General features: G+C 35.7%; 2 protein-coding genes across 2 annotated transcripts; one reads left to right on the top strand and one right to left on the bottom strand.

Annotated features, from left to right (window-relative positions):
• The first annotated feature begins 139 nt into the window (after nucleotides 1-139).
• Nucleotides 140-20,306, top strand: LOC113671713 (zinc finger FYVE domain-containing protein 9). The gene is made up of 19 exons (XM_089186916.1): nucleotides 140-568; nucleotides 2,692-2,759; nucleotides 3,510-4,738; nucleotides 5,229-5,328; nucleotides 5,624-5,818; nucleotides 6,172-6,399; nucleotides 6,819-6,872; nucleotides 7,683-7,748; nucleotides 8,365-8,438; nucleotides 8,624-8,714; nucleotides 8,804-8,901; nucleotides 9,321-9,447; nucleotides 9,607-9,689; nucleotides 10,505-10,609; nucleotides 11,265-11,412; nucleotides 11,514-11,594; nucleotides 12,553-12,715; nucleotides 13,161-13,434; nucleotides 18,879-20,306. Exons 2-19 carry the CDS (start codon nucleotides 2,693-2,695, stop codon nucleotides 19,035-19,037), a joined length of 3,342 nt encoding a protein of 1,113 aa, XP_089043042.1. The 5' UTR covers nucleotides 140-568; nucleotide 2,692; the 3' UTR covers nucleotides 19,038-20,306.
• Nucleotides 20,307-22,244: 1,938 nt separating this feature from the next.
• LOC113671726 (NADH dehydrogenase [ubiquinone] 1 beta subcomplex subunit 7) lies at nucleotides 22,245-23,713 on the bottom strand. The gene is made up of 3 exons (XM_027187975.2): nucleotides 23,577-23,713; nucleotides 23,295-23,463; nucleotides 22,245-22,458 (listed from the first exon to the last, which is right to left on the bottom strand). The coding sequence occupies exons 1-3, from the start codon at nucleotides 23,599-23,601 to the stop codon at nucleotides 22,401-22,403; spliced, it is 252 nt and encodes an 83-aa protein (XP_027043776.1). The 5' UTR covers nucleotides 23,602-23,713; the 3' UTR covers nucleotides 22,245-22,400.
• Nucleotides 23,714-23,749: the final 36 nt, after the last annotated feature.

The raw sequence follows: 23,749 nt of genomic DNA, 5'->3' as shown, positions 1-23,749 counted from the left end.
TTTAATTTCGAACCTAGCCAAGATAAGGGTATGGAAAGTTTTTTTTTTCTTAATCAAGCTTTGTTAATCACCAAAACCAAGGTAATAAAACAAATGTGAAAAAACAGATTAGAGAAGAAATTGCGGCAACTTTTTTAGTGGGGCAATATTTTCAGAAATCAGGGTAAGTGAAGAAGGAATTCTCATACGCCTTGGCTTAGAAAAACGTCGTTAGGTTTTAAAAATGGTTGTTGTTGAGGGTTGGTTCCCTTGATCAAAGATTCTTCAGAGTACCAAACGGTTTGATGCTAACTGTTATACCCCATGGAGTCTTACACAACATATCCTCCAAAGCTAACCGCTGATCGCTTACGTGAGCTCATGGGAGACTCACGAGGAAGGAGTAAGGAATTAAAGCTATCTACGTTGCATAATGAAAATTATGAACCAAAACCGAGATCCTCAAGACTGAATGGTGTTTGTTGCTGCAAGAAAACGTTTTAAATTAATGTTTCGTGGTCTGTCATCGCCAGCTTCATGTAAAAGCCATGTGAAATGATAGACGGAGACGGAACTTTGGACCTTGCAGGTGAGGTGATCGTGTCAAGCATTCGTTCAGTCGTTCAGAAAGGTTGCATGTTGACTTCGCCGTAGTGATTAGCTTAAGTTAAGGAGCTGTAGTTGCTTTAAAGAGAGGATTTTTTTGCGGCTTGTAATCGAATACCTTTAGCCAAGTCAAAGAATAAATACGCTCTTATTTTATGCATGCAATGAGAACATACTTTGCAATTTTTGAATTTCGTTGCCAACAACTGCGCATTTGGAATTACTAGTTTATTTGAAATTCAAACAGTGCAGCAGTTATTTAATTAAGGTTCATTTGCAATTGCTAATGTTTGCTTTCTTGATGGAAATAAGTTTGCATTTTTTAAGCGTTACAACTATTTTTGGACAAACCCGTCGTAGAATATCAACTTACTTATGCAAATATTACCTTGTCGACTGGGAAACAGTGATGTTGAGAAGTGATGGTGTGAACCATGTTTTGATTGACACAAGAGATCTTATCACATTTCATTTTAAACTTTCACATTTCTTCAGGTTAAAATGATCTTTTAGGAATTAAAAATGTGTCACAATACCTTTGAAATATGGGCTAAACTTCAGAATACCCCGCAACTCATTTACATGTGTCGGGAGGCTTTGAAGATCGAGGCATAACACAATAGACGCTATTCTTATTCAATGACATGTAAATAAGTTGCGGGGTATTCTGAAGTTGCTCCGAAATATGTTTCAAGAGTAGTGAAATCCGATTTAAACATCTCTAATTTATCGGAATTCCTGGAAGAAAACACTTTATTGTGTCAGAATTATAGCGTGTAATTATGCTTGGAAAGTATTTAGAGGAATTTGAGTATTTTGCTTTTGTTTTTTTTGCAGTACATTGTGTTTATTTATTTATTTTTTTAAAGCTTTTTCTTTAGTTGTATTTTTTTGGTGTCATATTATTTTCAAGGTTAGTCTTATTAGTTTTGATATTTTTTGATAGATTGATATAGTTTTGTGAGGGTTTGGTGCTTCTGGTTAACCTTTTAACACTCAAGAGTGACAAGCATCTAATTTTTCCATACAATATCACCCCTGAATCATACAGTAAGGTCATAAGAAAAAAGAAAATTATCAGCAGCTAAAGAAGCTGTTGATTGTAACACGAATTCCCCTTGTCAACATCTGAGGGGAATGTATGGAGAACAGTAGGGAGAATACCTCTTCTGATATTAGGGTTCAAAGGGTTAAGTTCATTGTTTTAAAAATGCTTAGCTCTCACAGTGTCTTATTCTATCCAGGAGGGGTTCTCAAGGGAAAAATTGGCAATCCTGAACTTAGGGAAACTTGAAAAAATTCTGGGGTAGGGGGTACCTGTTTAAGACTAGCATCTCTTCCAGGGGAAGTAGATGTACTCTTAGTCTCTTCATGTTACAGTTCCTAGTGAAAAGCACAAGCCAGTGAGAGCGTCTTGGCCTTCAAGACAAAACCCTTTACACCCTTACATCACCATGCATGATGTCTATAATAATAATTATAATAATAATTAATGATAATTTATTGACTTGTATTACACAATTATCAATATATTAACAATGTTAAAAATTCAACTATGTTCAGATATTAAAGCTAAAAATAATTATTTTGACTGGGAAGATGTACATGTAGAAACACAAAAATTACATGCAAATAAGTAGAGAGCTTTTGCAACTAAAAAAGTCACCATAGCTCTCTTAGACTGATTTAAAGATTCAATATTTCAGATAGAGCACAGAAGATTGTTCCACAATTTAGGAGCAGCTATATGAAAAGAATGATTGCTGAACGCAGTCTATAATTCCTTTAGTACTTCCCTTATGGTACTGGCAATCATTTGTATTATTCTTATTACATTGATGTTTAATTCAGGGTTGATATTGTTACTTGTAGGGAAAATAAGATGCCATTCTCTTTCAGAGGCCAAAATTTTTTTCACCTTGTTTTACATTTACTTCATAAAAAGCTCTTGTTTTTCCGTGTGAGTCTGGTCTTTTCCCAACACCAAACCTGTACACAAAGGGTACTTGAATTCAAGGACTCTTTTGGAGAAAACTTAAGTGGAATGGGGTTTGTGTGTGTCTTGATTTAGTCTATAGCTAAAGCGTCTGTGAAATATGTTTTCAGAATGGCCAGTGCCTTTGTTCCTGTGGACTTAGACAAACTTTTAGATGAATTTGAGGAAAAGGAGCAAGGTTAGAGTTGTGTCTTTGTTTTGTAAAATGTGAAGGGCACTTAAAGAACAAAAACATTCCTCTTGAAATAATCTGTGAACCAATGTTCTTTTGTGTTAATTTGTTTTTCTCTATTTTTGGATGGAATTACAGCATGGAAGGTCAAAAGCAGGCCAATATTTTTTTAAGTTGTATTAAAAAAGCTACATGTACCTCAGCCCAAAATTACTTGATGTTCACACATATACACTTATTGTCCCTAATCATACAATGAATGAGTTACTTTAAAAAGCTGAAGTAGTTTTTGAATATTATCATTGGAGATGTTGTGAAACATACTGAAAGGTTAAAAGTAAATATTATATAATTCAAGTATGAAACTGCTTAAGAATAAGTAACATTATTATTTGGTTTTGTTAATGGTGATATTTTGCAGAAAGGTTCTTTTTTTTCTTTATTGCTATTTTTGTTTTTAAATGTCTGGTGAAAAAAGGCTTGAATTATTGAGATTACTGAACATTATTTGTTACTGATTAACCCCTTCACTTCCAAGACCTCATTAGTAATTCTCCTTACAGTCTGCTGTACAACTCTAATCATTTTACATCGAAGAATTTGATATTGGATCACCTATCCCAAATTGATATTTTTCTTGATTCTCATCTCTTGTCTGCTTGATGTTGTTTTGATATTGTAGGGATAATTTCTGTCTTGGTCACCCATGGGAGTAAAAGGGCTAATGTTTATGATGCTTTCAATTATGATATTTAGAACCAAAACCAGATCAAACCAGTGCAGTCAAAGTGCCAACTGTTGACAGAAAGCGAATAGCTACACAGAGTTTCCAGTCACCATTCCCTTCAATCCAGGAAGAGGTATTGTCTGATCAGGAATCTGAAAAATATCCTGATGACAGCAAGAATGACATTGATGATGATAGTGATGATAGTAGTAGTATTAATGGACTGATTAAAGCAACTGAAGCCATAACTGATCAAAATGTGGCTGGAAAGACTTTAAGAGATGAACTAGAAGAACTGGAGGAAAGTGTGGTTTACACACCTATTGATAATACTTGGCACGAAAATGCACAGAACACTTCTGAGAGTGTCCACTCTGCTGGGCAGTTTGACTTGAATGGTGTGGAGGACACACACTACAATGCCAGCTCACTTGATAATGAAGAGAGCTTAATGACAACTCTTGCAAGCAATGAAGGAGTATCTGATGGCCAGGAAGCAAGTAGTAATAATTTTGATCATAAAGACGAACAAATTAGTAACAATGATGAGTCAGCTTTAGACTCTGCAGTGGCAGCAAACAGTTTAGCTGAACATGCACAAGATGTAGAATTTATGGGCTGGATTGAAGATACATCCAGAGACAACTCAAAACAGCCTGGAAATGATGAGGCTAGCCAGTGTGTTGTTAATGAATTTGTTGTTTCAGAACAACAAGAAACTCATGAACAATTTATGAACAGCACTGTTTTGCATCCCCAAGATGGTGGTATGTCTGTTGATGATGTAAATTTAACATCATATGACCAAGTGCAAAGTGAAAATCTTCTTGAACCTGAATTGTCTATTGTGCCAGTAGTTGATGCAAATTTTGAAACTTACCCTTCAGAGTCTGATCAAAGTCATAATGTAGGAACACAGGATTTTTATACACAGAATGAGAATGCAGATTCTGGCACCTCTTTTCAAACTGAGCCTTCAATGACAAATTCATATAATTGTAATTCAGAACAGGAGAGTTTTGACACAGGCAATCAGCCTGGTCAAGTTGAACATGAAGAAGGTGCACAGTCTCCTGTATTAACCATGTCATTACAGTCTCACGGAGCAGTAGAGGCTCGCCGCATCACCTCAGGAGAAGCTTGTCTTGGTAGAGTGCCACCCCTATGGGTGCCTGACTCTGTGGCTACTCACTGTATGAACTGTGGGTTGAAATTTAGTGTTCTGAAGAGGAGACATCACTGCAGAGCTTGTGGAAAGGTACTGTAGCTCACAATACACTCTTATTTTTATGCTGGATAGGAATTTAGAGGAAATCTATTTGTATATATTGGCACATACATGTAATAGTTGATCATTCAAGGTACTCAAAGTGTTACTAACCCTTGAAGTTCCATGAGTGATTGGCTTTAAACTTCTCCCTGTAGTATTCATACATTATTTAGCAAACAGGTAATGAGAATACTCAAACTTATCAGGTAGAAGTCATTTTCTTGATCTAATACCAAATTCTTGTAATGTATTTACCAAGAAATATTAGCAGCTAGAGGGGGAATTAACATTAAGATCTTAAGAGATAAAGAGTTAACCAGTGTCAAAAAATTACTTCTTTGGTAATATACAACAGAAAGATATAAAACTTTTTTGTATCTTGATATTGGCTATTTGAGGTAAGAAAAGAATTTTTTACTACTTATGGACCTTTACTTTTAGTTGATTGTCTTAATTAAGTGAGTTATGTCAATTACAGGCTCTGTGTTCATCTTGCTGTAATATGAAGTTTGTTTTACCTTACCTGGACAATAAGGAAGGTCGAGTTTGCCAAGTCTGCTGCAATGCCCTCTTAAGAGGTATCTTATTGTTATCAGTTCTACATAGAGCATCCAATGTTTATAGTCATATCTAAAAGAATATTGGATCGTGATTTGTGGTTCTTGTTTGTGTTTGTTTTGGATATGGTTTGTTTTTTTTTTTGCTGCTTGTATGATTAAAGTAAAGAAGTACTCTCTAACTCACAGGAGTTTTAGTTAAGGAGTGCATAGCTTGAGGATAATCTTTTTAGTTTATCAACCAGATGTTTCATAGCATTTCTTTGGTCAAAGCATCATTTTTGAGGCAAAGTATTGATGATGGCTGTAATTTCAGCTCAGGCATTATCAGAAGTGCTGGAAAGCCAAGAGGATGACAATCTCAGAAATCATTTTGACAGTGTGCCAGATGATTTGCTCACAGAAGATGTTTTAGAAGAACATGAAGACTTACCAGCTGACCAGCAAGAGGTCTCTGAAGGTGCAGAGGCCATTGGGGATGAACTTGATTCCACAGAGTTACCCAGCCCAGGTGAAGACCGTACTGTATTTAACCCTTCAAATCCCAAGATCTGATTCAATTCTCCCCTCTAGCTGCTACACATTTCCATTTAAATTAGTTATCAGAACTAGGTGTTAAATCAAGATTACAGCTTCTACCTGAAAAGTTTAAGTATTCTCATTACCTGTTTGCTGGATAATATATGGGTATTATAGGGAGAAGTTGAATGTTAATCAATTCTGGGAGTTTAAGGGTTAAATTGCTTCTGTCAACATGATCTCCAATTTTTCTGTAGTCACTCATAGAGCACATAATAATATTGTGGTTGACGTTTTAACGTAATACCAGAATTCTGTTGTCTAATGTCTGGCACTCATCTTTAGGAGTGGATGTGGCCACGAGACCATCTTCCTCTCCCCCAGTTCTTCCTCCTCTACAAATCCCAGTGCTACCACCCACAGATGCACCTAACACTCCATTATCCACACCAGCATCCCCTGCTCTGTCTGACGACAGTGATTGCTTGTTTCGATTGGATGTTGATAATGTGCGGTCATTGTTGCCACAAGATATAACTACACTGCCACCAGTTTTGAGGGTTACAAATGAAGGTGTGTAACAGCAATTTGTAATTCTTCCTAGTGTGATTTGATTGGATGGGAAGGTTGGTCGTTAACCCTTCGCTACCTAACATCAGAACTCATATTCTCCTTGCTGTTTTTATGCATTTTGTATGGTACTGATTTTAAGTATTTGTTTAACAATCTAGAGCTTCTTCAGCTGTTGATCATTTCCTTCATTCTTATGATCAGAATGTCTTATTCAATGGTGATACTGATGATGAAGGAGAAATTAGATGTTGGTTGCTCACAAATTATCTTGATGTATGACTACTCAACCTTATTTCCTGAAGAAGATTCTCAGTATGTACCAGCTGAAACATGGCAAGCTGCTCAGAAAGTCTCTACTTTGAGAGATAAAATAATGATAATTGCTGCTTAGTAATTATAGTATATCTTATCTGTTTCAGAGATATCAATTCAAGAAAGACCTGATCCTGCAGAAATCATGTATCAACTGAAAGGTACAAACTTTTTAGTTGAAATTGAGTCAAGACAATTATTAAATGTTGCTTCTTGCAAAGCAATTATTTTTTGTATTAGTTTAATGTAAGTGACATTACTAACAGATCAAACAAGACTTGAAAATGAGTCAGATAAAAGATCAACCCTTTAACTCCCAAGATCTGATTGTTAATTCTCTCCTCTTGCTGCTACACAATTTCTTGTAAATTAGATGTGAGAATTTGGTGTAAGATCAAGATAAAAAAATTCTTGTTGATAAGTTTTAGTATTCTCATTAATTGTTTGCCAGAAAACATATAGATATCATAAGGAGAAGTTACATGTTAGTCACTTCTGGGAGTTAAAGGGTTAAAGCTTTTGGGAGAACAGTATGTTTATTAAATATGTATTGTAGACAGAAAATTCGTCGATTGTGAAGCAAATGGGTAAGAAAGCATACCGCCTAAAATAATCTCCTAGGAAACTTGTTTCCTTGTTTTAGCCACTGTAAGAGCTTTTGTAGAACAATATGATTGCTAAACATAGCAGGAACATTCACTTGTTGTGGCATAATTGAGGAAGAAAGCATGCTGTACCTGCCGTAATATTCTCCCTGGAAACTTGTGTCCTTGTATTAGCTACTATCAGCTAATAATCATGGCAGTTTTGATGTGGTAAAAGCACTAGGTCAGCCTCAAATTTAATGACAGGTCAAGTATTTTACGAATAATCTCTAAAAGGTCAAAAATAATTAATGTCCAGATTTTTTTTTTCTTAATGGAGACTTCCTCATATTTTCTCCCATGCTGACAATGCTCTTTTGCAAACAGGTCTTCATGAAACTGTTGTATTCCTGCTGAATAAGAACTTGGTTGTCAAAGTCACTTTAGTGAAATGTAAGTGTGAATTGTTACAATGAATAAACCAGGTGAAGTGTTAGAAGATACTGTTAGATATCAGTTATTGTGCATTCAAGTCATTCAATGTAATGATTTTTCATAACAAAGCAAACTATGTCCACAAAGTTCCAGTAGGTTTTAAAAGTTAGCTATTTACTGTTGGAGAAGCAGTTTCCTTATGGTCAGCAAACTGAACTCAAGGTTGAGAGGTCTGGTTTGGATACCTGGCTGGGTCAATGTGTTGTGTTATTGGGAAAGACACTTTTCTCTCACAGTGTCTCTCTCCAACAAGGAGTATAAATGGGTGCTGGCTAACTGTCAGGAAAGCTTGATGAAATGCTGGGGGGTTGGGGGGGGGGGTGTGTGTGCTGGACCAACATCCCATCCAGGGGGTAGTAGTAATACTCCTAGTCACTTCATGCTGAGGAAACTTGGATAAGCTGTGGCTGGGTGAGGCACTAGGTGCAAATACAGACTTATTTACAATGCTTGAAAGCAATCTGTTATTCAGCTTGTAAAGATTAATCTGTGGGATAGTATTAATCAAAGGGCCTTGAATTTCAAGAGCACTAAGGACTAAGGATTCTTGTTCACTTTTCTTCATTTCTACTAGTGAGCTGTTGTGTGAAGCGCAAATGTTGGTGTTTTGTTACTGAAGGAATGGGGGCAGCTAACCAAGAAGAAATGGTAAAGCTGTTGCTTAAGTTATACTTGTGTCTTAAGTGTTGAAGTACTGTATCTTATCTGTTAATGGTTAAAAAGGGTCAAAAAATTTTGAGTTTAGTTACTGATTGCAGAGAGATATAAAAAAATTACTGTTAGTCAAAAATTATTGTCATTGTTAGTTAGATTATTGTATCCAATGTTTTCAGGTGGTCCTGTTGGAGTGTCATCGTAAAGAGACAATGCTTCCAAAGGATGTCCTTTCGCACTTCAATACAGCCTTTGCATATGCAAAACAAGGTAGGATCTTGATTCCTCTTCATTAATGAGAATAGCAATAATTGTTGGCAGTATTTCTTGGAACTAAGATTTCTTTCAATTGCTGTTAGGTCACACTGTGTCTGAACTTGGCTACACAATTTTTGGTCAACCATTTCTTGGCAGTAGTGACAATGCAGGCTTTCTATATGTAAAACCATCATTTCAGGTATGCTTTGAAATTGAAAGCCTTGGTTCTGAAACTTTTTTTTCTAGTAAGTGTATTTCAAATAAAGAAAAAAATTGAAGGGATGTGAAGAATGAAGCTCTAGATGGCATTTGATGCTGCAACATCTTCTCTCTGGGTTACACATGAGAACACAAAACTCAATTAAACATCCCAGGGATGATTACTTATGGTAATATTAGCTTTTTGCTTTCCCAATCTCAGCTAAAAATTCCTCTGCACTCAAACGTAAATGCTTTTTTTCCAAAGTGCATTTTCAATTATTTTCTATCAAAAAAACCCAAACTTTGTTTTAACAGTTTGAGTGGGGAAGGTTCTATTTATTAACAATAACGATATATACACATGTTAGTGTGAGGAATGTTTGATATTTTTTTTTTAATGTAATCAAATCTTTTCAGTGTTTGAAGAACATCCCTGTTCCTTCCACTCCTTATGTCATAGGAGTGTTAATAAAACGCCTGGAATCACCATGGGCCCAACTGTTTCCTTTAAGGCTGCAGCTAAGACTTGGAGCAGAGTTTAGATGTAAGTGGAAATTTGTTTAGTCATAATGAAATCATGCTTTCATCAGAGTTTCTTTAGTTAGCAACCATTTTCTTTATTATGTGACCTGAATGTGTGATTCTGGGGTAATAGTGGACAGCAAAATTAGATGCTTCTGAGACTTGTTTTTGTTGATTCTAGATTATCCCTGTCCATTATTCAGTTCAAGAAGCAGATCAACAGTATATGGTGAAGTTGGACATACAATCATGAATCTGTTAGCAGTATGTGGTCATTGTTTTTTTTTAATGTACAGTAGTTGCTCTAAATTATTCAGATCAGCTAGATTGTAATTTAGGATGGGTATTTAGGCACTGAGTATTCTTGCACAAGGGCTGTGTTGCTAACACTTTTTGAGCTGTCGTAAATTTCAGCAGCATGAAGTGACAAGGAGTGTTGTTAATCCATCTGCAGTCCCTGGTTGTTCAAAGGCTGGGTAACACTATCCAGCAGTTAGCCTAATATATTTTGTAAATGTTTATCCACTGAATAGAACTATCTAGCCTTTGAATAAAGGGGTAAGTTTCTAAAGAAACTGTGGTGCTGCATCGGTGGGAGAGTATAGCAGGTAATTTAGTGTTAACAACTGGGTTGAAAACGTAAATTAGCCACCGTAAAGAGTAAAAAAGCTGATGTTTCAAGCATTAGCCCTTTGCTCTATCTAGCCTTTGAACAATCAAGGCGGAATGGGACAAGAAACAGCCCCTTTGCACCCCTTGAATTATGTTAGATCTCCCAGACAATTTACTAGCAGATGTCATAATTATTCCAGAGCAGAGAACAGCTCTGTGAGATATATTAAAGTTCACACAGCAACCAGGTGGATAATCAGACATAGTTTGATGCTACTCTGGTTTAAAGATTTAATGAATGTAACTGAAGAAGTTACAATTCATAGACCTAGAGTTAAACGTCTCTTTCAGAAACCCAAAATCATGACTTTCCCACTGCTACATTGTAGACTGTTTTTCATACAGAATATAGCCTTGCTACTAAGTGCGAACTTGCCTTATACTGTAATAATAATTTATTTTCTTAGGACTTCAAGAATTTCCAGTATACATTACCAAGAGTGACAGGGCTTCTCATACACATGGAAGAAAAGAAGACTTTAGTTAGACTGCCACAAGACAGATATGATGAGGTAACAATTTTGAGTGTTAACCCTCTACACCCAAACATCAGACAGTATGCATATTCTCCATACTGTTCTGTATACATTTTCTAAGGAGCTGACAAGGAGAATTTGTCGAACAATCAAGAGCTGCTTTAGTTGGTGATCATTCCTTTATTTTCATGACCTTAATGTGTGGGTCAGGGGTGGTATTGTAAGGAGAAATTAGATGCTAGTCACTTTTAGAAGTTAAGGGTTAAGTGACAATTGAAGTCTTCATGTATTAAGATAGGTAATTTTGTGATTGAAAAGAGGCTGATTAATAAAAAACTTTACCAAAATCAGTAAGTGAAAGGTGCAGTTAGTTTGCCACTTATGGTTATCATTTTCATTGAGTTCTCAACAGAGGATATTTCTGGCTGTTTTTGTGTGTGTGTGTGTGTGTGTGTGTGTGTGTGTGTGCAATAAATGCTTTGTAATTCAGGAAGAGGAAATGTGAACAGCCTGCAGAATTCCTCATAAGAACCTGAATTGTCCACAACCACTGAAAAAGCACTCTTGTCCAGAATTTAAGGCAGTAAGAGTAGTAACATTTTACCTTTTTGGTAGGAGCATTAACCAAAATCATGAACAGACAATACCTGGTAATCTTTTAGGAAATAGACGTCTTTGATTCTCTCATCAGGTGGTAAAGATTCTCAATGCCACTGATGAGCATGTCATGGCTCTTGGAGCCAACTTCAGCTTAGAAGCAGACTCACATCTGGTCTGTATGCAGAGTGAACAAGGCTATAAAACTCAAGCCATCAACATACAGAATCAAGCCAGGAAAGGTACATACTGAAGCAGGTGGAAAATGCACCCAGGGTCACTGGCTCAAGTATATATGGTTTATTTTTTTTAATGTAACTCCTATTATTTTGGTTTTCTTTAGTAACTGGAGCAAGCTTTATTGTCTTCAGTGGGGCGCTAAAGCCAAGCAGTCCGTTCATGGCAAAAGTCAACATTGTGGAAGGTTTGTAACTTGTCCTCTCCACTGAACTCTTTACTGATGCGTATTCTCCTCACTATTTTCTCAACATTTCCTGAGGTGCTGTCAAGGAGAATTTGTATAACAATCAAGGTTCTTTAGTTGGTATGCAGTTCATTTAACTCTTGACCTCTATGTGAAATTCAGGGGTGATAATGTGGGGAAATATAAGATACTGTCACTCTTAGGGGTCAAAGGGCTTAATTTAGAGAGAGCTTGAGCCCATTTACCTCTGAGACACAAATGGCAGCCAGAAGTTTGAATTTCTTTTTTATGGGGCTCTCTATAGATCTTGTGTCTGTGTCATTTAATTTGGAATTTGATGTCAAAGCACAGCAAGAGTAGTTTTCTGTCTGTCTGTCATATTTTCATTGACAGTTACTCTTTGTTTGGCCAATGCTTTTACTTCTAGGGGAGACTCAAACGGAATTTCTCCTCACCATATCAGTAAATTTTTGACCCTTTAACTCCCAGAAGTGATTAAAGTAAAACTTCTCCCTACAACATCCCTACATTCTTCAGCAAACAGGTGATGAGAACATTCAAACTTATCAGGTAGAAGCTGCTATCTTGATCTAGCACCAAGTTCTCATAACTAATTTACAAGGAAATGTGTAGCCGCTACAGGGGAGAATTAACAATCAGATCTTGGGAGTTAAAGGGTTGAGCAGAAAGGTGTTGAGAAGAAAGAATAATACCCTCAAGTGGATATTGTATGATTGGAAGGCAATTTCTCAAGGCTAAAACTAGAAGAAACAAATGGCAGAATGTTCAGAGAATTTGATGTTTGAAGTGCAAAGGCTATGTTAAATATCAGATGATTTGTATCATTTTCCAACTCATTAGAACTTAGGGTATTTATTGTAATATCAGTAAGAGCCATTTTGTAGTACTTGCCATTTGAATACTTGCTGATTTAATTTTTGTTTTTTTCTTTGCATAGATGGCATTATGGTTCAATTGACGCCAGAAATGATTGAAAAGTTACGACATTCTTTGAAAGAAATGCAGGATTATTCAATTACTACAGGGGTTCCAGGTGGGGCTGGTGAAGAACAAGTCATTGTGGAATGGGTCAGTCGTCAAAATACTTCACAGCAAGCTAGGTACTGTATAAATAATAAATAATCAATTTACAATTTATGTTGTGCTTATTGCAAGCCTCCTAGCACTTCACAATTTGAAAGAGAGAAAAACAAGTATTTCAAATAAACATTAAGTGCTTGAAAATCTCAACTGGCAGTAAGCAGACCAGTTGGCTATTTACACAGTGAAGATAAGGCGTTGAACATGGGGCAACCAAATATTGAACTAGTCCTGAAGCAGGACTTGTTCAATTTGTTTGATGCCATAATAGTTCATGTACTTGTAAAGATATTGGCATAACTTATGGCCATAAAGGAGACTAAAGTCTTTGACTGTAATTACACACCCTAATGAAATAAATTGTCCTACTAACAACTTTTGAGAAAGGCTCTAAATCTACAATAAAATGCTGATATTACAACTGATTGATTTTTCTTGATTGATAATTCTTTCAAATTTCCACAGTTTGAACAGTCCAATAGATGGTTTACAGCTAGGTTCTTTTCCAAGTGTCAAAGTTCACAGTGGATGTGACTTCACACGCAAGAATGTATTTAGGATACAATGGACAGAGGTGTTCTTTTTAGGTGAAGGACAACAGAGTGCATCACGGGACCTTAATAAACTCACTGGAGAGCTGGCCAAGGCTTTTTGCCAGACACTTGTGCCACACTTGTCTAAAATGAGCTCAGATGGATTCACCTTTGTTGGACTGAGAGTAAATTTGGATCCTGATAATGTAAGGCACATATAACATATGCCACCATTGGGGTAGTTGGCATGAGTTGTGATAAGCTTTGGTAGTTAAGACATATTTTTAGTTCAGGTATCTTTTTCTGTACAGTCATTATTTTCTTGTTGGTCAGTTGTTAAGTCAGTCTGTCTGTCTGTCTATCTGTCTGTCTGTCAGTCAGTCAATCAGGCAGTCGGTCAGTCAATCTATTAATCGGTAAGTCAGTCAGTTCATATTGTGGCTTCATGCTTGAGAGGTTGAGAGTATGTTGTTGTTCATCTTAGACAAAGGGTGCAGTTACTTTAAATCATATAGTTGAGGAAAAACATTGTCTAGCATATGGTGAGCTATTTGAACTTTTAATATTTACAATATCAGTTCCACCAGCTCACCAATAGGCCAGATGATAACATGCAGTAATTCTTGAATTACAAACTGGTATAATTTATATGATAAGTTATTTTATGATCTGTTGGAGGACAGATGCAAAGATGACTTCACCATGAACAACATTTTGCTTTATTATCATCCGAAACAAATAGACTCCATCATGCTGTAGGACTGTATGGTAACAGATCACGGAGGATGACAAAATGTGGTGAGAATGTCAGTGACACACTCAGTTGTGCCTTGTGCTCCACTTTTTTGTTCTTACTACATTTTGCTGTCATCTGTGATCTATTACTAATCAGATGCACCACAACAGGGAATTCATTTGTTAATTTTAGTAACTAATGTTTTATTCATGAGGTGTGCAGTCATATTGTAGCTTTCTGCGTGATAGGTTGAGAGTATGTAGTTGGTCATCTTAAACACAGGATGCAGTTACTTTATATCATATTTTCCAGGAAATATATTGTTTGGCATGAGATGAGCTGTACGAACTTATATTATTGGTATCAGTTCCACCATCTCACCAATATGCTGGATGATCACATGCAGCAATACTTTAATTACAAACTGGTATAATTTATATGATAAGTTGGAGGACAGATGCAATGATGAGTTCACCATGAACAATAATTTGCTTTATTATTACGTGAAACAAATAGACTCCATCATGCTGGAGGACTGTATATTAATCACAGAGGATGACAAAATGTGGTAAGAACATCAGTGACACACTCATTTGTGCCTTGTGTTCCACTTTTTTGTTTTAACCACATTTTGATGTCATCTGTGGTCTATTACTGAACAGATACACTACAACAGGGAATTCAGTTGTTAATTTTAGTAACTAATGTTTTATTCATGAGGTGTGTAGTCATATTGTAGCTTTCTGCGTGATAAGTTGAGTGTATGTAGTTGTTCATCTTAAACACAGGGTGCAGTTACTTGAAAACATATTTTCAAGATATACTATTTGGCATGAGGTGAGCTGTATGAACTTATATTATTGGTATCAGTTCCACCAGCTCACCAATATGCCAGATGATCACATGCAGTAATTCTTTAATTACAAACTAGTATAATTTTTATGATAAGTTAGAAGACAGATGCAAAGATGAGTTCGCCATGAACAACATTTTGCTTTATTATCAAGGGAAACAGATAGACTTCATCGTGCTGTAGAACTGTTTCGTAATAAATCACAGAGGATGACAAAATGTGGTAAGAACATCAGTGACACACTCATTCCTGCCTTCTGCTCCACTTTTTCGTTTTTACCACATTTTGATGTCATCTGTGATCTATTGCTGAACAGATGCACTCTAACAGGGAATTCATTTGTTAATTTTAGTAACAAATGTTTTATTTGTGAGGTGTGCAGTCATATTGTAGCTTTCTGCATGATAGGTTGAGAGTATTTAGTTGTTCATCTTAAACACAGGGTGCAGTTACTTTATATCATTATTTTCCAGGAAATATATTGTTTGGCATGTGGTGAGCTGTTTGGACTTATATTATTGGTATCAGTCCCACCATCTCACCAATATGCTGGATGATAACATGCTTTGATTCATGAATTATGTAACCATTAGAGATTATAATGTGTTATGGACAGTCAACAGACTGTGGACTTGTTAATTCATGGCAAGATGAAATACACTTATCTTTAGTTACAATAATTTTTAAATCATGGTGTTGAGGGAGAATATTGTCTGGCGTAAGGTGAGCTGTGGGTACTCTTATTATTTATGATATCAGTTCATCATGCTGTAGGACTGTTTTGTAATAAATCACAGAGGATGACAAAATGTGGTAAGAACATCAGTGACACACTCATTCCTGCCTTCTGCTCCACTTTTTCGTTTTTACCACATTTTGATGTCATCTGTGATCTATTGCTGAACAGATGCACTACAACAGGGAATTCATTTGTTAATTTTAGTAACTAATGTTTTATTTGTGAGGTGTGCAGTCATATTGTAGCTTTCTGCATGATAGGTTGAGAGTATTTAGTTGTTCATCTTAAACACAGGGTGCAGCTACTTTAAATCATATTTTCCAGGAAATATATTGTTTGGCATGTGGTGAGCTGTTTGGACTTATATTATTGGTATCAGTCCCACCATCTCACCAATATGCTGGATGATAACATGCTGTGATTCATGAATTATGTACCTGTTAGAGATTATAATACATTATGGACTTGTCAACAGACTGTGGACTTATTAATGCTTGGCAAGATGACATATTTTCCAGGAAATATATTGTTTGGCATGTGGTGAGCTGTTTGAACTTATATTATTGGTATCAGTCCCACCATCTCACCAATATGCTGGATGATATCATGCTGTGATTCATGAATTATGTACCTGTTAGAAATAATAATGCATTATGGACTTGTAAACAGACTGTGGACTTATTAATTCATGGCAAGATGACATATTTTCCAGGAAATATATTGTTTGGCATATGGTGAGCTGTTTGAACTTATATTATCGGTATCAGTCCCACCATCTCACCAATATGCTGGATGATAACATGCCGTGATTCATGAATTATGTACCTGGTAGAGATTATAATACATTATGGACTTGTCAACAGACTGTGGACTTATTAATGCATGGCAAGATGACATATTTTCCAGGAAATATATTGTTTGGCATATGGTGAGCTGTTTGAACTTATATTATTGGTATCAGTCCCACCATCTCACCAATATGCTGGATGATAACATGCTGTGATTCATGAATTATGTACCTGTTAGAGATAATAATGCATTATGGACTTGTCAACGGACTGTGGACTTATTAATTCATGGCAAGATGAAATACACTTGTCACTAGTTACAATAATTTTAAATCATGGTGTTGAGGGAGAATATTGTCTGGCATAAGGTGAGCTGTGGGAACTCTTATTATTTATGTTATCAGTTCATCATGCTGTAGGACTGTTTTGTAATAAATCACAGAGGATGACAAAATGTGGTAAGAACATCAGTGACACACTCATTCCTGCCTTCTGCTCCACTTTTTCGTTTTTACCACATTTTGATGTCATCTGTGATCTATTGCTGAACAGATGCACTATAACAGGGAATTCATTTGTTAATTTTAGTAACAAATGTTTTATTTGTGAGGTGTGCAGTCATATTGTAGCTTTCTGCATGATGAGTTGAGAGTATTTAGTTGTTCATCTTAAACACAGGGTGCAGTTACTTTAAATCATATTTTCCAGGAAATATATTGTTTGGCATGTGGTGAGCTGTTTGGACTTATATTATTGGTATCAGTCCCACCATCTCACCAATATGCTGGATGATAACATGCTGTGATTCATGAATTATGTACCTGTTAGAGTTGATAATACATTATGGACTTGTCAACAGACTGTGGACTTATTAATGCATGGCAAGATGACATGTTTTCCAGGAAATATATTGTTTGGCATGTGGTGAGCTGTTTGAACTTATATTGTTGGTATCAGTCCCACCATCTCACCAATATGCTGGATGATATCACGCCTTGATTCATGAATTATGTACCTGTTAGAGATAATAATGCATTATGGACTTGTAAACAGACTGGGGACTTATTTATTCATGGCAAGATGACATATTTTCCAGGAAATATATTGTTTGGCATATGGTGAGCTGTTTGAACTTATATTATTGGTATCAGTCCCACCATCTCACCAATATGCTGGATGATAACATGCAGTGATTCATGAATTATGTACCTGGTAGAGATTATAATACATTATGGACTTGTCAACAGACTGTGGACTTATTAATGCATGGCAAGATGACATATTTTCCAGGAAATATATTGTTTGGCATATGGTGAGCTGTTTGAACTTATATTATTGGTATCAGTCCCACCATCTCACCAATATGCTGGATGATATAATGCCATAATTTGTGAATTATGTACCTGTTAGAGATAATAATGCATTATGGACTTGTAAACAGACTGGGGACTTATTTATTCATGGCAAGATGACATATTTTCCAGGAAATATATTGTTTGGCATATGGTGAGCTGTTTGAACTTATATTATTGGTATCAGTCCCACCATCTCACTTACAAAGATGATAACATGCCGTGATCCATGAATTATGTACCTGTTAGTGATAATAATGCATTATGGACTTGTCAATGGACTGTGGACTTATTAATTCATGGCAAGATGAAATACACTTGTCACTAGTTACAATAATTTTAAATCATGGTGTTGAGGGAGAATATTGTCTGGCATAAGGTGAGCTGTGGGAACTCTTATTATTTATGATATCAGTTCCACCAGCTCACCAATATGCCAGATGATAATATGCATTATTAAAAACTAGTTCATTGGATTATGCAATTCAAGAGTTTTCATTGGCATAGCCATCATGGGTTTTTGAGCCATGACACCATGCTCTACAAATATGATTGTACTTTGTAATATTACACTTGTTCTTACAGAATTAAGTTGGAGGATTTGTTTATATTTTGAGGTGTTTTTAATAAAACAATTACTACACACATGCTTGTTGGATATGAGATGATTATGGCCAACTCAGCCCTACGAGGCTTGTTGGCTATCTATCATCTCATATCCAATGTGCACTTGTGGAATAATTGTCTATAATTCTTAAAGTATGACCTTGTTTTACTTTATAATCTGGGTCTTGCACAACTATAATCAATATGTTAATGTATGTGTATTAAATTGTGATATATCCATATTCATCATGGATTAAGTTTAGGTACTTCCCATACTGCAAATTCTTTAACTTTAACTCCTGGAAGTGATTATCATATAACCTCTTCCTACAATATCCATACATTATTCAGTGAATAGGTAATGAGAATACTGAAACTTATCAGGTAGAAGTTGTTATTTTGATCAAACATCGAATTCTCATAAAAATTAACAAGGAAATCTGTAGCAACTAGAGGGGAGAATAAACAATCAGATCTTGGCAGTTAAATAGGCAATGTTGTGTTTTGCAGTTGTGATGCCATGCTAGGTTATGGGCAATGAATAAAATTGTTCTTGTCACTTCTTTAATCTCTCAGGTTGGTTATCTTGCGGGAAGCAATCAGCAGCACCTCCCAGCTAATGTTATGGTGGATCTTGACAATGTTTTAGTTCCTGTGATACATGCTGCTGCAAATCACCAAAGAAGGCATTCGTTAAGTGCAGAGTTGTTGTTTAAAGTTTTGAGGCTGCTTTGACAGACATCAGCAACAATTCCTTAGTAGCCATGTTGGTTACCTCATGAACAAGAAGCAACCCAAAGACAGGAAGAGGTTGAAGGAGCTTTTCAGAGTACTCAAGAAGATTTGGCAGAAAAAGCAGAAAATAAATATGATATCTGTAATAATGTTCTTTTCAAATGAAAATTGGATTTTCTTGGGCTGTGGATTAATTTATTTGAAACACAGCAAGAGATATTGCTGATTCAAACAACTTTTTAATACTTTAACTTAAAGTGAAATTATAAAGTTTGTTCAAGCATGAATCTGATGGAACAGGATATTCTTGTGTACAGTGTGCAATATAAGATTATCTGAAACTTCTCTTGTTCATATTTGGTTCTATGCATGGACTGAAAAGTATATAGCAAGATTGGTGTAACACACTTGGCATATGGTAGTCATTTTAAATCATGGTATTGATGAAATACACTGTCTGGCACAAGGTAAACTAGTTGATCTTTTATTATTTATGATATTAGTTCCACCAGCTCACCAATATGCCAGTTGATAACATGCAGTAATTCTTGAATTACAAATTGGTATAATTTATTTGATAAGTTATTTTGATTATGATGATTTAAAATGATAACATGCAGTAATTCTTGAAGTATAAACCTGGTGTATTTGTGGCACTTGTCCAGCTCTGGTCCATGTTCACAATACTTTTTTTTTTAACATGCAATAATTACATTTTCATCAAGGATCTAGTTTTCATACTTCAAAGACTTAAAACACAATTTTTTAGAAAGATATATCCATTGTAATGAGGAAGGTGGGTGGGGGGGGGGGGGTTGATTTGTTGTTGTTTTTTTCCCACTCTTTGTTATCCAGTTTTACTGGTAGATCAAAAGGGTATTTGTTACATCAGGGCCCTCATTACAAAAATTTCCATTACATCTGGTTTATTTTCCATTCATTTTGTTATTCTGGGGCTAAAGAATGTTCAACATATAACTGGGATTTCATCACAAAAGGTTATAACATCATGAGGTTCTGATGGAAAATTTTAATTTAAGGAACCTCAGTTTTGTAAGGCAGTGTTTCCTTGTGTATTATTTATGTTAAAGCATGGTAACAACCAGGATGAACCATTGTATTGTGTCTGTTATTTCTTTTCTTTAGTAGTCCAGAAGAATTTACATATTAAAGGGGACATTAATTTAAAACTTTATATTGTAAAATAGGCTGTGGTTTGTTATTGCAGTAAATAACACTTTCTAAAGAGAAATATAATTGTTTATCTCACAATGTGTTCACTGCAGATGTGGAGTGCTTCAAAACTTGCATGTACAACTAATATATAGCATCATCACTTTTTCAATTTTTGACAAAGTAACAAGGAACAATATTGTCTGACTAGTTACAGTTATTTTAAATCATGGTGTTGAGGAAAAATTTTGTCTTGCATATAGTGGGCTGTTGGAACTTGTATTTTTATGATATCAGTCCCACCAGCTCACCAATATGCCAGATGATATTATGCAGTAATTCTTGAATTATAAACCTGTTAGACATTACATTCTGGAACTTGAATAATCCTCATCAATATCAACAATTATATATATTTTATTTTTCAAAGTTGAGGATTAAGGATTAAGTTTAAGTACTTAAAAAGACATAACAAAATCTAAATCGGAAGTGGTTTTTCTTTACCCATTACACCTTAAGATCATTATGCATATTCTCCATACTGTTCTCTATACATTTCCAATGGTAGAGATGGAGAATTTTAAGATGTGGGTGTCTGTTCTGTCATTATGATCTTTCACACTGTTCTCAGAAATTTTTCTTCTGAGCCATTTCAAAGTAAATTCTAAGGGCAAGGGGTCTCAATTTTGAAAACAAATGAGGGCATTAGAGCTGCAATTGACAAGAGTGGGGTTTTCCTTGTTACTTAAATAAACAAAATAGAATTTTGAGAAAGAAACCTGGCTGCATGATAATAAGCAAAATGAAAAGTTATTGTTCACGTTTTATCTCTAAACTGGTCAGATTGCCTTCCACTTTTTCAATTTTTGACAAAGTAACAAGGAACAATATTGTCTGACTAGTTACAGTTATTTTAAATCATGGTGTTGAGGAAAAATCTTGTCTGGCATATGGTGGGCTGTTTGAACTTGTATTTTTATGATATCAGTTCCACCAGCTCACCAATACACCAGGTGATATTATGCAGTAATTCTTGAATTATAAACCTGTTAGACATTACATTCTGGAACTTGAATAATCCTCATCAATATCAACAATTATATATATTTTATTTTTCAAAGTTGAGGATTAAGGATTAAGTTTAAGTACTTAAAAAGACATATCAAAATCTAAATCGGAAGTGGTTTTTCTTTACCCATTACACCTTAAGATCATTATGCATATTCTCCATACTGTTCTCTATACATTTCCAATGGTAGAGATGGAGAATTTTAAGATGTAGGTGTCTGTTCTGTCATTATGATCTCTCGCACTGTTATCGGAAATATTTCTTCTGAGCCATTTCAAAGTAAATTCCAAGGGCAAGGGGTCTCAATTTTGAAAACAAACTGAGGCATTAGAGCTGCCATAAACAAGAGTGGGGTTGTCCTTGTTGCTTAGATAAGCAAAATGGAATTTTGAGAAAGAAACCTGTCTGCATGGTTATAAGCAAAATGAAGAGTTATTGTTCACGTTTTAACTCTACACTGGTCAGATTGCCTTCCAGATTTAAGCAACAGACTTATCAGAGTTCATATGCAACTCACATAGTCTGCCTCCTTTCCCTTCAGTTAGGTGTAGTACAAAACTCAAAGTGCTGTCAAAGGAGCCCAGATGACTCTTGTCAATGGAACAGTGATTCTTAAATCTTATCGTTAACTCTTAACTCCCATGGGTTACCAAGACAGAATTTCTCATTACAATATCAATATATAATCAAGCAGACAAGTGACAAAAATAAAGAAAAATTTATTAATTAGGAAGAATTGTGAATGAAATCTTCAGATTGAAATGGTTAAGGGAATTCAAACATGACTCGCATAGTCTCCCAGTTAATGAATCCTCCCAATTGTACATTCTTTGGTGTGTCCCTCCCTCAGGTTAAGTGTTGTGAGAAAGTTTTGATGAATGAGCTCAGATAACTCTTGCAGAGGAGACAGTGACTCTTACAATCTCCTAGAAAATTTAAATGAGTAAAAGAACAAAACTGTCTTATTTGGAAAACATGGTTACTTTTAATTCCCTTGTAACAATTTACAACATCAGAGGTTCTGCAAATTCATGTACTGTCTTTATACAAAAGTATCATCATTCGTCATAAGATGGCTCAGGAGGTCACACAGACTGGCAGCAGAGAAAGTTGGTAGAGTTTCACTCTGCTGACTGCTGAAGTTTCCTGCGCTCCTTCTCTCTCACTCTGTACATGTAGCTGTTTCAAAAAGGAGACAGAGCTTACCTTAAAATATGCTAAATGCATGGATACTTAGATAGTTTACTATTAATTGACACTAAGTTTCCCAGACATTGGGAATTGCAGTAGCCCTTGTACTTCCTATAGCTGATTCATGGCAGAGATCATGTTTGTAAATTTTAAGTTTTCCAAACAATTACAAAAATAAGCCTAAATTGAAATGTTAGTTGAACATAGTTCAATATAATGGTGTGCACTACATGCAACATTTCAAGGCAATCCCACTCAATATTTCACTTGGGAATAGTATTTCTTATTTAACACTAATGACTTACAAGGAGTTGGGTTGCTATTTCTGCAGTGGACTTGTTATGATGGGAAAGGGAACGTTGATATTGACCAGAAGAGTGAATTACGTGGATCACAAAGTGGAGGGGAGGGGGGAGGATGGAGAGAAATTCACTGCATCATTCTATATTTATCCTAGCTCACTTTTTTTAATGTGGGAGACTTAGAAATCAGTAAGGGAGTGAAGGAAATCTGTTCTGTATCCAGACCAGTTGACATACTCGATCACTGGTGAACACATATCGCACAATACATTTCCTTGCATCAATAACTACGACATAATATTGTCTTAAAAATTCCGTAGTTACAAATCTTTTCTTTTTCCCTTCTAATAACTCTGTTTTTAGGTATATTCCCAATTAATCTAGCCATTGAATTCGAGCCATAAAGAGGAATTTATCAACAAAATAAGCGTCGACTTATAAGAGGACCTGCCATAATAAAAGCTACCTAGATAGTAAGTCAGTGAAACATTTCGCCCATTCGCCCCTGTTGCATATACTCACTCATCGTACTGACACCTATCCCAAGCATGCTTCTCATGGTGACACTTCCATGGTAAATAGTAAGTATCCTTTCTACACTTCAGAAGAGGAATGAGTAAGTGGGCACAGTAATCTCTGGCCGCCAAGGGAAGTTTCGCGTCCGCCATCTCTTTAGCAGTCACTTTCATCACTTAAAATAAAAAGGGAGTTTCTCATTAACACATTAACGATAACATGAAATTTCCTGGTGCATTTTCAAAGGAATAAAGACCATATTATGATTACAATTTGCATTATTCTCACCTGGCTCAAACCTCTCGTCCGCCATTTTGGATGTTTGGATGTATATACCCACAATGCCAAGAACCTTTAGTTAGTAAGAGGTAGGCACGTAACACGTGCACAGAAAGCTAAAGACACGAAGAACCCTCAACCTCACTTCCATTATGAGCTTTGGCTGTTAAAGGGATTTCGTG

The sequence above is a fragment of the Pocillopora damicornis genome, chromosome 11, assembly GCF_964200805.1.
Source record: "Pocillopora damicornis chromosome 11, jaPocDami1.2, whole genome shotgun sequence".
NCBI classification, from domain to species: domain Eukaryota; kingdom Metazoa; phylum Cnidaria; class Anthozoa; order Scleractinia; family Pocilloporidae; genus Pocillopora; species Pocillopora damicornis.
This window is presented reverse-complemented; position numbering and strand designations above follow the sequence as displayed.

What these genes read in the sequence shown, in the direction of transcription:
- LOC113671713 (XM_089186916.1), top strand. Translation starts at nt 2,693, where the DNA reads ATGGCCAGTGCCTTTGTTCCTGTGGACTTAGACAAACTTTTAGATGAA. An exon ending in CACAGAGTTACCCAGCCCAG is followed by an intron (nt 5,819 to 6,171) that starts GTGAAGACCGTA and finishes ACTCATCTTTAG; the next exon opens with GAGTGGATGTGGCCACGAGA. An exon ending in CACAAGACAGATATGATGAG is followed by an intron (nt 10,610 to 11,264) that starts GTAACAATTTTG and finishes TTCTCTCATCAG; the next exon opens with GTGGTAAAGATTCTCAATGC.
- LOC113671726 (XM_027187975.2), bottom strand. Translation starts at nt 23,601, where the DNA reads ATGGCGGACGAGAGGTTTGAGCCAG. An exon ending in GGACGAGAGGTTTGAGCCAG is followed by an intron (nt 23,464 to 23,576) that starts GTGAGAATAATG and finishes TTTTATTTTAAG; the next exon opens with TGATGAAAGTGACTGCTAAA. An exon ending in GATAGGTGTCAGTACGATGA is followed by an intron (nt 22,459 to 23,294) that starts GTGAGTATATGC and finishes TTTTTGAAACAG; the next exon opens with CTACATGTACAGAGTGAGAG.